This window comes from Mauremys mutica, chromosome 2, assembly GCF_020497125.1.
Source record: "Mauremys mutica isolate MM-2020 ecotype Southern chromosome 2, ASM2049712v1, whole genome shotgun sequence".
NCBI lineage: Eukaryota > Metazoa > Chordata > Testudines > Geoemydidae > Mauremys > Mauremys mutica.
In genome coordinates, this window is record NC_059073.1 from 158,757,689 (window position 1) to 158,773,066 (window position 15,378).

Below are 15,378 nucleotides of genomic sequence, written 5' to 3' on the forward strand. Positions count from 1 at the left end.
CACACACCTAATATGTAATGGACATGAACAATCACCCGAAGAAGAATGCATTTGATCTTCAATGCTGGAAACAATCACTATCCGACACAAATATGAGATGCCTATTGAAAGGAACCTTACACATGTTCTAAAGTTAGACCATATCGTCTCGCATTATGTAACATCTTAATACTACATATTTAAGATGTCATGAAAAAAGTAACTTTTTAGTTCAGAAAGCATAAAAGGTAAGTTTGAATGATGTCTAGGTGTGGAAATAAGTGGTCTTGTATAGAATGTAACTGGTTTTTGTTTAGTATCCTCAGTACAAAAACCGATTATTTACAGTTTGGTAGGGTAGACAATCATCTTTGTTTTCAACTTGTCTTCTCTAAAGAGAAGACATGGGGAAAGCGGGAAGTTACAAAAGCTCATCTTTTGAAGATCAGTTGTAGGTGGTTCTCTTTTGCCAGTTCTGAGCAGGAAAAAAGGAAATTGATCATCGCTAATGGAAGCCCTTTCCTCCCTGCTTGTGCTAACAAATACACTAAGTACTTTCAGATCTCTCCTGCTGTCTCAAACTTTGTCGTCTTTCAAGAACTGCACAGAAATATAAAGATGCTTGTAGATTAAAGCTAGTTTGACACAGAGTGAATTGCATGGAGCAGACTGCAAAGAGAAATTGCTTGATAAAGAAGGATTACAGAAGCCTACAGATTGTAGCCAATATAACTAACTGTAATCCTAGCACTCTACGTTAACTCTTCCCACCCCACCTCACCCTCGCTTACCCCTTCCATTTTCCATATGATTGTTTGAAATAGCATTTAATATCACTGCCAACTCAGTCACCATAAGCATGAAAAGATCTGACATACCACTACACAATATACTCTCAAGCCTACACTTAGTTTCCTCTGCATTAGGACCAGATGAAGGAACTTTGGAGGTTTACATCATCTAAACTTCCAAGCCTGGTCACTGCTAAAAGATATTTTCAGGGTGCTACCAAAACTCTGTTCTAACCTTCATTTCAGCCATTAATGACTTGTCTACATTTAAGAGTAATTGGTTGCCATGCCCTTATTCAACTCAGTTGCACCTCCCACCTGCCATACAAAAGACAATTATAGGGAGATACAAATTGAAGTTGCCTTGGTAACTAAGTAGTTAGCCAGCGGAGAGCCCCCTTCTGGCCCTTGAAATGCACTAGTTCCTGCTCTGCAGCTCTTCAGTCATTCAGGTGTGGATCACATGTGGAGACCAACTTCTGCTCACCCAAACAATGCCCTCTCTTCCGCTCAACTACAATCATCCCCCTTTCCCTGGCTATATTCCCCTCATGTATGCTGCCCCCTGCCCTCAGTAATGCCCGCGCTCTGGTAGCTCTCCTCAGGAATGCAGTTTTCCTCAGAAGAAAGGCAGCTAGAAGAACGGGGGCATTACTGAGCTGGGAGGAGGATACTGCAGGAAGGGAAGAACGGTCAATGATTGCTGTCTTTTTTCCTGTACCAACAAGCAGATCATCAGTTGAGGAGCTGCGGAGTGGGAGGAAAACTAGATAGTGGGAGACATTACTGAAGGGGCAAGGGAAAACAAAACACTCAGCTGGGGGACTTAGGAGTTTGCTAAATACAGGAACCACTAGAGACCAGCTGGTGCCAACACAGCCCTAATGGGGAAGAAAGGCACCAATTCGGGCTGGGTAGTATGGCTGTACTAAATTGTTCCTACAACTATTTTTTCCTATGCTACCAACAGATTTCCCTAGTGTAAGCATGGCCTAAGATTCCAGCATAAGTACTCGGGGGGGGGGGGGGAGTTGGAGTCTTTTATACGATTTTAAGTTATTCTCACTTGCACACACCTTTCCAAAGATCATATTAGCAAAACAAGGCTACAGGAAAAGGAGAAATTGCTCTAAAATCCCCTGAGAGTGCTCAAGTGCACGATTATGGAAACCCAAAAAGAGTGGGCAGCACTGTGCCCAGAGACCTGCCTAGAAAAAGTATGGAAAGACAAGGCTTTCAGGCAGATCTCAAGGTTTGCGCATGCAACTCATATGCAGCTCACTCCATATGGTCAGGTCTACACTACAAAATTAAGTTGACCTAAGTTATGTTGACCTATAGCCGCCGCAGTAATTGAATCAGTTTTACATGTCCACACTACGCTCGTTGTGTCAGCAATGCACCGTGTCTTCAACAGGAGCACTTGCACCGATGTACCTGCCAGTGTGGGGCATTATGGGATGGTTTCTGAAAGGCAACATCATTCGATGTAAGCAACACAGGGTCCACACTGACACTGCATCAACCTAACTACATCGACTTAAGTACTACACCTCTCACAGAGGTGGAATTATTAAGTCGGTGGAGTGAGTGAGTTACTTCAATGGTAGCTAAGTTTTAGTGTAGACGCTTACAGAGTTAGGTTGACATAAGCTGCATTAAGTCAACCTACCTCTGTAGTGTAGGCCAAGCCTATGTTTTCAGGAATTTGCCATGCCCCTCTCTCTTACCCTCTTAATTTGTGACCAGCTCATGTAGCTACCCTTCCTCAGACCCTCTCCCTAAAAGATCTTTTCATGGGAAGGGAGGGGAAAATAGAAATGCTCTGGGCCAGCAATTTCAAAATAATACAGACAGTCTGCAGAAGAAATGGAGAACAGCTAGGTATGTAAAACAAAATGTTTGGTTTAGATAAGGATTGTTCAATCCCTGTCAAACAAGTTTGGGAAGTGACAGTGTGTAGCTTAACGACCAAGAGCCAGCAGAGGCAGAATCAAACAAGCAACATGTTTTCTCTTCAGCGCAGAAGTTTTTTATTACAAAAACCAAGGCACTTTTTATAGGCAGATTAAGGCAATACAGGGTCCTAGGCCCACACTTAAATAGAAACCACAGTGCCTCTATCCATGCTTGGTGTGATAGCAATAAAGGCCACCCACAATAGCCATCAGCTAAGCTTAACGAGAACCTAAAACCATCCGTTTCAGCTGGCAGGGGTCCCTCTCTGCTCCAGACCATCACACTGACAGATTAGAGGGAGAACTCAGCCCCCACACAACTCGGCAGAGGACCTGATAGAGTGGTAACAGAGGCCTTCCCCCTCCCCTCTCCAGCCCTACCGGAGTCTCTTGCTGGGGTGGGGTTTCCTCAGGCCATCAGGTTCCAGGGTTAAGCCACTATGGTGGTTGTTTTTTTTGAACCTCAGAGTTAAGTTATGGCCAAACAATTCCAAGTAAACACATCTGTAAAGGCTATCTTGGATGCTTCCTAATTGTTTGTAGATTACAAAGATTTCTAGTTTACCCTATGCTGCTGTCTAGCAAAAATGAAACAAATCCTTGCTTTTTGGGGAGCAGTTCATTGGATTCCATCGTGGTTACCACTAGTTTAATTGACACCGTTCATATTCAAACTGTGCAATAGTTATTTGTTCTACTCAGAATGTATAAAAGAAATGAATTGCATACAAATATAACTGGACAAAATGAGTGGTTTTAGTCACCTGTTGAGCAGCATGGGAGCATTTGCCATGTGGTTTTTGGTGTGATGTGATTTAAGAAGAGCACATAAATAAAATTATGTAAATATATAACATGGAGTAGTTTCACCACCTGATTATGACTATTTTAAAATAGGTAAAATGTGTTTTACATGTTGATACTTTTAAGTAATCTGTTTCTAATGAAAATAACCCTAGTTTAAACTGTCTGTACATTTTAATTTATAAATAAGAAGCTTTTTGGCTGAACTGCATTAAAAGTACAGCTCTCTACTCTCCTTTTTACTACCTCATTGTGTAAGTGATTTAAACATTTTTTTTTTTTTTTTAAGTTTAGGCTGAGAAATTATGTGCCAAGTTTCAGCCCCAAGTGGACTGTAACTAGCAAGTTACAAACCCATTAAATGAAATATATGTATTACTTATGATTCATATTCCTCATAGACTTCACTGGCCTCCTGCCTCATGTCCTTTCACTGTGCCTCATATTAAAATTATTTAAAAAAAAAAACACTAGACTTTGGATTGCCTGATTGCAGGTCTTTTTCTTTATCCAGAGGTAGTTTTGATTAACATTTCTAATCTGCATTTGGCTAATCCATACATTTGAAAATCTGCACAGAAAAAGGCAGCCTCTGCAATTTTTAGCAATGGTTTAATATCAGCATGCTGGAGTGAACTATCTTGTTAAGATTTTTTTTTTCTTTTCTTTTTTAAACCTATTATACCAGACAACATTTTCAGTGCAAATACAAAAACTCAAAGTAAATTAAAGCGCCTTATTTTTGTCCTTTTTCTTTGTGTATTCAATAAATTATATAAGCAAGTCATTTGAAGTTGGACTCCTAGTAATCAATATAAATTAACGAGGTTCTACTGTGTTAACCCACCAAACCCAGATGACATGCTGTCTCTGCTTTCCCAGTGTCTGGCTGAGACAGGAACGAATATGAACAATGGCTGACTTGAAGCACATGCTGGACAATAAAAAGGTGATGCAATCCATTCCCAGCATAACCAAACGCCCTCTTTTGTTATTTATGATGTAGTATTCCCTAGAAAATTGGGTGGCTTATCTGTAGCCTCTTTTCACAGCAATACTTCATGCATCATGTGAAAATTATTAAGAGGCTTGGCTGAATGAACTTCCCTCAGGATTTTCCTTAACATGTTGATAGCCTTCCACCCTATAACATCTGTGGAGAAACTTCTTACTAACAACCCACTTAACAGGCATTACAAACTCAAGCATAGGGGTAGAGTGCTGAATACTATATCCTATAGCTCCAGGAGTTCACTTACACCAATACTCACTAAATCCTAGATTACACTCGTGCAGAACAGCTTATAAGGTAGAAGTGCTTCTAAACACAGTTAGCCATTTCTCTAACCAACATGGAGAAGGAAAGATTATGTTTGAAGACTATACCATGCATTAGTTCTCTTCCTCAGTACATATCCATATATGAACGCTAGTATATACAGTACAGTTTTGTAAATGATGTATAGGGAGACACGCTAGATCCAGCTTCTGCTCAAATTAGAATGTGGATTTTATCCAAATGGAAGAGGAAAATATCACAAACAAAAGCTGTTGAGACATTTCCCCCTCCCTCTTCTTACTTGAAAATACATAGCAGGCTTCTGGCTAACAGTGTTAGAGCTCAGGTAGACACCAAGATCTATGAACTCTACAACCAATGACTACCAATTGCTGGCGCAATTGCAGCTAGTCAAAAAGTAGATTTTTTCCCCCAGCAGATTCAATAAATAACAGCCCTAAGTATCTTTGAGGGAGCTGAACTTACCTCTTGCCTGCTTCCTTCTCTTCCTCATTTAGCAAAAAGTCTCAGTTGCCTGTAGACTTGAACTGTTCCATCAGTATAGAAACCCGGGGGGGGGGGGGGGGGGGGGGGGGGGGGGCGGAGGGGGAGGGGGAGTGGACTCTAGGAGAAGTTAATTTTTTAAATATTGTTTCCTAGCTGTCCTATGATGACATTGATGATTTGCACACCTCTGCCTGGCTCAGATACACTCCACCCTACTCAATGACATTTAGACAGTTGGAGCCTTCACATTTTATAAAATATTTTACTGTGCTGATATGAGCTGTTGGTAGACAGTGCCCTTTCAAAGTTGATATTCCTATTTGACACAATAGCCAGTATCGCCTAGCTGTCACAAATGGCACAAGGTATATTTTCAGAAAGATTCAGAGAGATTAGGGACACCTTTGAAGGTTAATCTGATTTTACCTTTATCTTCACCATCATACATTTAACTTGGGTTAAAGTTATAAATGACTCTGGGATGGAGGAAAGGACTAGTGTAAGTTAGGATAAATGAAAGCCTTGCCTCAAGGCTATGGTTTTAAACCAGAATAACCCATTGTCAAGGGACTAAAATGCATATTCTTTATTGCATGTAGCCAATCTGGGGGAAGGAAGGCTGTCAGAAGTATGCTTCAGGGGTTGGTGATACTTCAGTCTAAACTGTATGCCATTTGCTAAAAAAATAAAAATAAAAATAAAAAATAAATGGAATATTACTTCATGTCTCTTACCTTATCACTGTCTAGTGTATTCTGGGAAGTTCGTGACGCAATTGAAATAGTATCAGGCTGGCTGCTGCCATCTCCCTGACTGTCCAGGTCCTCTCCATCTCTGCAAACATACAATCCAATTGTCAGAATTTGGTTAGCACATCTGTTTCAGAGGCTGCCAGTTCTTATCTGCAACCCTAATGGAAGGCATCCAGATATTACAGCAGTGGGTGCCTAAGACAGAGCAACTGATGACGCCTTGCACCCCAACATTTGCTTAATTACTTTGCTTTATACTGTAATATATAATGAACTGAGCTAACTATCTTTGTTCAACTTAAGCTGTATAAAAATACAGCAGCAGCCAACTACATGGAACCTTGGTCAGAGACCAACCCCCCCTCCCTGGTAGCCATTTCACCAAAACTGCCAAGTGTGAAGTCTAGTTTAAACAAACAAGGAACTTGAGTGAAAAATACATACTGTAAAAGTTTAATGAGTACATCTGGTCTATGCCCACCTCCGAGGCCGCTGAACATAACACTGACTTCAAACAACACGCACCACACAAAGATGCAAGTGAGCATTTAGAGCAGAGATTTGAACATGTACAGCACTGTGGTCAACTGGAGCTTAATTTACAAGGACCACACTTGAAGATAACACTAGCCAACGACGACTCCTATATTGGTTTAAGTCACTGAATGCACTGAGAACACTGTGTTCCTTACAGAAAACTCCATGATTGCAGTTAAAATATGGCCTTCATGATGGGGCACTTTAAAAATGATCCCCATCTTCCTAGTAAGTTATTCAAATTCTAACCTCCTTCCTTTCTGCTTAGTTGTTGGAGCTGTTTTGGGGATGTGGATTGGCTCTTTCAATGCTCCTTTCAGATGAATGGTTCTTTCTTGTATTACTTCCCGGATGTGCTTGATCCAGTCTTGTTTGTTCTCTATACTGGAAGCCTTTAATATACAAACAAACAAATGGACCATTATGGTTAAGAAGGCCTGTGTTCACTAGTAAACCACACATATACACAGGGGAAAAGGCGCAAGTATGGTTTCACATCTTTATTTTCAAAAATACTTTTAATGGAAAATTCCAGCTAGCTGTTCCCATTTTCAAATTCCACTATTTTCGTTACCAATACTGTTTTATCAAAATATAAATAATTTCAGCTTTGCCTACTATATGTTTGCATAATGAAGCATCCTGGAACCCTAACCAAGGTCATGGCCCTATTGTGTTATAGCCTCTGTATGAATACATTGCAAGACATGTGCGGTAACAGCAGCTTACAAATTAGAAACTGAGTAATAAATTCTGAGTGATGTCTAACTGCATTTAAAGATATGCTGCCATTTCATAGAAAACCAACTCTTTCACTGAGATATTTAAGCTTCTGTGTTATGTTTTCTCTACTACTTTCCCCATTTCTTGATGTTTGCATGAGAACAGCGTCATTGTTTAAGGGCCAGATTCTCAAGAACTGCCTCTAATTGAGCACCTGCATTTTTGTGGTACAACAAATAACATTTGGTATCCAGCCACTTTTTTTTGTGGGTACAAATGCTATTTATGGCCACAAAGAAGGTCACTTAACATCTCAATTGAGCTGTTTGCAAGTGCAATTTATTTCAGACACAAAATTATAGACAAGGCCGAGGTCCTACTAAAATTTAGTTTCAAGCATTAGCTGCAGCTCCCACTTCCTCTCCCACCAGAATCATAAACCTCTAATACATCATAATTGTTTATTTAATTATACAAATTATGTAAAGTTTCACAATGGGACTTCAGTTGGGAAAAAAGCTGCAGGAACAGCTGAACTGTAAGGACAAACATTTCGTTTTTTGTTAAAACACAAAACAAAAAACCTCTCCCTCCTCAAAAATAGAAGACAGGGAGATTTGTTTCCTTACAGTTTTCTATGAAGTATAGCTCTTTTTGCAGCTACAATATCAGAAGCAATACAAAGCTTCAACTTCGACAATTCAGAGTTACAGAGGCATCTTTGTAGAGAACAAGAAAAAAAATTTGGCAGGGACTAGTAACAAATGTGTCTGAAAAATAAAATGGCAAGGATGTCTTAAAATATCAGACACGGTTTTAATCAGATTATAAAAATATTTTCCAAAGAAAACCGTAAAAAACTTGAGATGTTGCAGGTAGCTGAGCCTTTAAAAACTTTACCTCAAAAAAAAAAAAAAAAACCACCAAAGGGGAAAAAAAAAACCCAAACAAACCAGGAAACAAGTTGTTAAGTGTTTGAAATATAAATACAGGAGACCAGTCTCTGACTGGGTAGCTGCTAGTTGTGCCAAAAAAGGTTCGGAAGAGAGCTGGTGGACGGAAATGTTGAGTTGTCTGCTCTAATATCAATTTAGTGCCAAGGGCTTTTATGGTGCTAGACTTTCACATAGATTCTTTAATTAATTTCCACATGGCAGTTCTTAAATAAAAAAATAAAAAAAAGCAAAACCCTTTTGTTGTCAGTCTAGTCATTTTGGACTAGAATGATTTCTCACCCTCCAATCACAGTAAGAGTGAGATTTTTGTATGGTTTCCAGGCCGATGCCTTATGACTAAAATTAAGTGCCTGTTATATAACATTTCATACTTGGATTTAATAATCAAGGGTTTTAATCCTCTTCACCCAATCAAGGGATGGATTAAGAACACAGCAGTTCCTGTGATAGCCACCATATGCTGTTACCATACAAATAATCCCACAGATACTCCACTATAGGGTAACTATCCTATTGACTTAAAATAAATTTAAGCAGCAAATTTGATAACTTTTTTTTAATTTTAATTGGTAACCACTGCATCCACCAACATTTTATCTCCATCAGAAGACACAAGAACTCCCGCCAGTCACTCTCTTCCCATCCAGCCTGCTCTGCCTGGGTCAGACTCCCCTTACTAGGGAGGGAGAGAAGAGTGCCTCAGAGTAAGGCAGCTCAGAGCAATTCTGAACTGGTTACAGTAACTCCTCGCTTAACGTTGTAGTTATGGTCCTGAAAAATGCTACTTTAAGCGAAATGATGTTAAGTGAATCCAATTTCCCCATAAGAATTAATGTAAATGGGGGTGAGGAGGGGTTAGGTTACAGGGAATTTTTTTTTCGCCAGACAAAAGATGTTACACAGACACAGACACACACACAGGTTTGAACAAACAGTTTAATACTGTACACAGCAATGATGATTGTGAAGCTTGGTTGAGGTGGTGAAGTCAGAGGGTGGGATATTTCCCAGGGAATGCCTTACTGCCAAATGATGAACTAGCACTTGGCTGAGCCCTCAAGGGTTAACACATTGTTGTTAATGTAGCCTCACACGCTACAACGCAGCACAAATGGAGGGAGGAGACACAACAGACACATGGAAGTAGCTGCAAACATCCCCTGCAGAAACTGAATGTGATGATGAACCCACGCTATCCCATTGGAGTGCACCACTCTCTCCACTTTCCAAAGTGCCGGGATAGGTGGGAGGATGCATGCGTGTATGAGAGACACACACACACAGTGTGTGTGTGTTTTGCACATGTGTGTGTTTTGCACATTACCCCTTTAAGTACATTGACCCCAGTCTAAGTACACTGCCTTTTTAAGTAGATGAGCAAGTTGAGACAGCAGCAGCAAGCTCCCTCCGTCCTGAGCCCTGTTGTGTCCCTCCACCCACCCACACTCTGTGGAGATGGGGTCCAGGAGCGGGGGGTCAGGAGCAGTAGGAGAGAAACACCCTAACATTAGCACCTCCCGTCTTCCCCCTTCCCACAGCAAGCAGGAGGCTCCGGGGAGCAGCTCCAAGGCAGAGGGCAGGAGCAGCACATGGCAGTGAGTAGAGGGACACCAGAACTGCCTGGCAATTGATAGCCTGCTGGGGGGCTGCTGCACAGGGAACTTAGGGGAGCTGATGTGGGGGCTGCCAGCCCACCCTGGTTCCAAGCCCCCACCAGCTAGCTCCAGCGGGCTGCTCTTCCTGCAAGCAGTGGACAAAGCGAGAGGCTGCCAAACATCGTTATAAGGGAGCATTGTGCAACTTCAAATGAACATGTTCTCTAATAGATCAGCGACGTAGCAACGAGACGATGCTAAGTGAGGAGTTACTGTATTACTTTGTACTGTGCTGCTATCTGCTACTTTGTCCCACTCCTCCATTTGAGACCTCTCAGGGTCAAAGTACCCAATATTCTGAACGTTAGCTATTCCCACCCTCACTCTCCAAAAGAGTATTTTTCCTACCCATGTGAATATTTCTATTTTGTGTAACATGATTTCCCTCCAGTCAACATAGTCTGATCTCAGGCCCCATCTCAGCCAGAGGTGGTGGTGGTGGTGGTGTCTTGTCCCACTCGGTGTCTACCACCAAGTGTTGGAACTCCGTTGCATATTTAGAAACGACCTGGCATCCCTGCCACAATCCCTGAAGTGCGGCTTTGGCCACATACTCATGACTCGAGTCATCAAAGACCTCTGCCATAGCTCGAATGAAGTCTTCAAACAGCCCTAGAAATGGGCTTGATTCCTCCAGGAGTGGAGACGCCTGAGACAGGGCCTTCCCAGTAAAGAGGCTGATATCAATCCCACTCGGGCTTGATCAGTGGGGTACAACTGTGTATGTAGTAGAAACAGGAGCCAACACTGATATAAGAACCCACAAAATTTGTTGCAATCACCGTTGAACTTGGCAGGTGAGGGGAAGCTTGGGCTTGCAGGCAGCACAGCTGATGGCAACATGGCATGAGCTTGCAGAACCACATTTTGCACTTGCAGGGAGACAACCTGGGTCTGTAAGATCTGTAGGGCTCTCAGGTATCTCTGTCAGGGAGATATTGGCCTTTGTAGAATCCATGTTCACCGTATCAGCTCTAGTTCTCTTATTGTTGGGGTTGGGGTTGCTCAAACTGTCATGTGACTAGGACAGTGGTAGTCGTGCCCCGTGGTTAGAGCAGAAGTTGGACGCCAGGAATTGGAACCCAGAGTCAGAACCAGAGTCAAAGGCCAGCTCTGAGCCATGGCTCTGGCATGTGGAGTCCAAAATGAGGAATCGGAGCTGTGGGTAAGACCAGGTTACCTGGAGTAAGGCAAGGCAAGGGCAGGGCTGGGAACAAGCAGGCACAGCCTATCACAACTGTGGACAAATGTTTTGAGCAGCCGCTAAACTGCTGCTGCTGGGCTTAAGAGCCGGTCTGCTGACTCTTCCCACCAATCAGGTTGTGTAGCCAATCAGGCCGCTTACTACAGGCCAGCTGTGTTCATTAGGTTGCCTAGAGACTCGCTCTGCTGCAGGCCCTGCTTTCTGATGCTCCCTAGACTCACAATTTAAAGGCTGTTCTTTCAGTTCAGAGCTCACAGCCTGGTTCTCAAAAGGCTTGTCATAGCACCTCTGTCTCTGGTTTAATCCAAGAATGGTCTTCATCACTATCACAATGCCTCCTGCTCATGTTTATCAGACTTCTGTCCGGAGGGAGGACACGTCTCGTGGAGCCTGGGCATTATGACCAGCACTTTCAGCTCAGCTAGCTCCTGAAGTCCTCTTCGCTGTTCCCCCTCTGAAATGTTGCTCAGTTCTCTTGTAGTACTGGCACCTCTCAGAGACGCAGGATAAATCATAGAGGCTGCTTTCCCCAGTGTTCACCCATTCACACACAACACTCTACTCGGCTTTAGGCAGATCAGGCTTAAACATCGTTTAACACTTCCTTTGCAGCATTTCACATCTTTCCTTTACTAGTAGGCTACAGTAGGAGTCATGTCTTCCACATTGCTCACCGTGCACAAGATTAGCCTAGTTAGGATAATATTACTCAAATATAGGAATTGCTACATTAGATTGGATTAGTTATCTATCTAGTAGAGCACACCGTCCACCAGCAAGCAGTAACAGATACAAAGCGCAAAAAACACTATAACTGATAGTTATGGAATAGCCTGTCCATGGGTTTGTTTCTTCCTGACTCCCATCAGTTAGCGGCTGGCTTAAATTCTCAATCAAGAGGATTTAAATCCCAACAGGAAAGCAAAGTAAACAAATCAAACAGCTTTCCACTCCTCTCAAATTTACTGGAGAGAACAAGATTGCTTATTCCTTGGTGGGCTGCACAGACTCTCCCAGTATCTAAAGGACCATTAAGATTTAATATACACCATCCCTAATTAAGGTTAAGGTAAGTTTACCTGGCTCAAGGGGCTGTCCATCCATAGGCAATCAATTTCACAGAGGTTATTTTTTGTTTGTTTTAAACAGTAATGTATAAAGATCTACAGTCAAACAACTGATATAAGAAGCATAAATGCCTTCTTGAAAAATTACCTTAAGCACAATTTTGTTGTCAGAAGTTGGTGTCCTTCCTACCCACAGTGCAAATTTGCAAGGATCTCCTTCTACGTGCTCTGTGACACCCAGCTCTGAAGTCTGGAAGTGAGAAAAATTGGTTAGGACTCTATGATAATTTTTGCACAGTATCCACAGAAAGACAATTATTCCACTAAGATGAACATATACTCCTAAGTCACTCTGCACATTCAAAAGTTCCTCTCCACTTTGGCATTTTTGAGAACCCCATCTGTTGGCTTTTTTGCTTAGAAATAAAACGATTTTCAGCAAACTGCTTCCAACATTGGTATACAACGTAATAAATATGTGGTTACACCACCAAATAACATGTCAGAAATTCTATGTTTGGATTTTTCACCCAAATCCTCATTATTCAAAGTGTCAGTTTCTCAGGCTAGACGTCAAGCAGCTGCTGTCCTCACTTATTTCAGTTAGAGATAATGGCAATTATTACAGCAGGTAAGGGATAATATTCTTGCCTGGAAATCATGGATTAACAAGAGAAGTTTTTTCTTTATGTTTAAAATTCTAATCTCCTTTCTACCTAAGAAATCACTTCTAATGTGTTTCCTTCCCTCTACAATAATGGAAGTGATTTGGAAATTGCATGACCTTGGAGGTGAACTTGGAGGTTACTTACAGTAAGTAACCTCCAAGTTCATTTCCAAGTAACTGTGGTTCTTCAAGATGTGATGCAGATGTGTATTCCAAGTTGGTGTGCGCGCACACCGGAGCCGGAGACTTTTGCCTAGCAGTTTCTGTAGAGGGGTGGCATTCATGCCTCATGTCTGTGGCCCCTCCCCGGATACATGAGGTGATGCCGCCCCAACCCCTCAGTTCCTGTGCACTGAACATCCAATAACGTTTTTTTTCCTTTCCAATCGGAGTATGATCTAAAATATCAATTAGTTTTTCCTTTAGCAATACAAAAAGGATATAATCCAAGGGGACTAGCAAATAAATTAGGACATACAAATCAAACTGCAAGATGCCTGACTCTTTAAATGTCAAAGGTGAGGGTTCAGAATTGTAGGGTAATGACTTAAGTGCAAGTAACAAAGTAAATTGTTACATGCATAATGGAAACTCTATCTTCCTACACACACACACAGCACTACTAGCATATACACACTGACTGTAGTGTGCACTGGATAGCCAGAGCATGGGAGGCACTATTTTTTTCCTAGTAGCATTTCAAGACTACTTGCTTTTGTGGCCTTGGTCAAATCAGGTAGACTCACTGCTTTGTCATCCACATCTGTAAACTTGGTCTTATTTACCTCATAAGGGTGCTGAATGTTTATAAAGCACTTTTATTTCAAACAAAGTGTAAAATATATTTCACTGGTCTATGAACAATCTTTGCATGTACCAACATGCTGTATAGTGCAAATACTGAAGGGTATATTAACAAGTAACATCACAATTAAAAAATATCAGAAAAGTATTTTTAAGTGAACTTTAAAAAGTCATTAGTATAAGTGATACTTGGAAAAGCAATCCTCTGGGTGCCATAGGGACATTGGTGTTGAAAAGCCCCATCCTCAGATACTGCTCAGAGGATAGAAATATTAGAAAGTAATCAGATAATTTATACAGGGTACTGGCAGAAATATAAACATGAGCTAGACTATTTGAAGAGGAGAACAATAAACTCTAGTAATACAGAAGTCCACTGCTTGTCTCAAACTATGACAAGAAATGGAATAATTTATATTCAGCAGCAAGTTCTAAGTATATATTTTAGTTATTAAGACAACAACTTGAATTCTAGTCAAGTTTTAAAAAATAATTTAGGACTGTAGTTTCAGGTACTGCACTTGCTCCCAAGTCCTGCCAATTTTTATAAATTTTTCACACATTTTTCTATATTTTTAAATTAATGTCTCTCCTCCATCTACTCCAAGAAAGTGCTTATTCATAAAGTGCTGTAAGGTGTACCATGTGAAACTGAAACAAAAGGAAAATATATTTTCTTCCTCCAACCCCTTTCAGTTGTTTAACAGTAATTCAGTTGTTACTTGTGACAATACTGGATAAAAAACAGTTGCACTTTTTCAGGCGGTGGCATTCCTTTAATTTCACTTTTTGTCGAGTTATATGTAGTAATTTAGACATCAATCCTCTGATTTTGAGGCAAGCAATGTACTTTTGTATTACTGGGGGTGAGGGTAGTGGGTTTACTCTCTTTCTTCAATTTAATCCCCAGAGTATTATTTTGATGATATCCTCATTAGATCTGGTTAGAAAATGCTGCCATGGAAAATTACAACAAAAACAAAAAAAGATTTTTGTCAAAATTTTCCAGGGAAATATCAACACTCTGTCTAAATACCTGAAATAGAAAATAATCAGCTTTCAGCAGAATCTTTTTTGATTTTTCTATGAAAATTCAACATTTTCCATGGAAAGGAAACACGATGTAAAAAGTTTTCCACAGAACACCGAGGTTTTTGACAAAACCAATGTAAACAGAAAACTTTCCATAAACCTTAATCCTAGTTCTGCCTTTAAGATTAACATTTCCATATGCACACAGAAATGTTTCCCTGTCATAGGTTAATAATGGCAAAGGCCAGATGGGTTATGATGTGGAATTGCACAGCAGGAAGACAATACACCAGGGGTCTGCAAACTACAGCCCACAGGCCACATCCAGCTGCGGGACTGTCCTGCCCAGCCCCCGAGCTCCTGGCCCAGGAGGCTCGCCCCCGGTCCCTTCCCTGCTCTCCCCCCTCCTCCGCAGCCTCAGCGCGCTCACTCCACCGCCAGCCCAATGCTCTGAGCGGTGGGGCAGCGAGCTCCTGGGGCAGCGCAGCTGCAGAGCCCGGCCTGACCCAGTGCTCTGTGCTGTGTGGTAGTGGCGTGGCCTGGCTCGAGCCAGGTGGCGCGGCTGTAGTGCCGCCAGCCACCGGTGCTCCAGGCAGCGTGGTAAGGGGGCACGGAGCAGAGGGGGTTGGATAGAGGGCAGGGGAGTTCGGGGTGGTGGTCAGG

The 15,378-nt window shown here is 41.7% G+C and overlaps 1 protein-coding gene across 2 annotated transcripts in view; it reads right to left on the minus strand.

Annotated features, from left to right (window-relative positions):
- Window positions 1-15,378, minus strand: part of TRIO (trio Rho guanine nucleotide exchange factor) — a 452,008-nt gene that overhangs the window by 122,453 nt on the left and 314,177 nt on the right. For both annotated transcript variants that reach the window (XM_045004406.1, XM_045004407.1), the window contains exons 31-33: window positions 12,361-12,462; window positions 6,857-6,999; window positions 6,053-6,152 (exon numbers count right to left, since the gene is read on the minus strand). In XM_045004406.1, coding sequence (XP_044860341.1) covers window positions 6,053-6,152; window positions 6,857-6,999; window positions 12,361-12,462 — 345 coding nt within the window. The remainder of the gene's footprint in view (window positions 1-6,052; window positions 6,153-6,856; window positions 7,000-12,360; window positions 12,463-15,378) is intronic.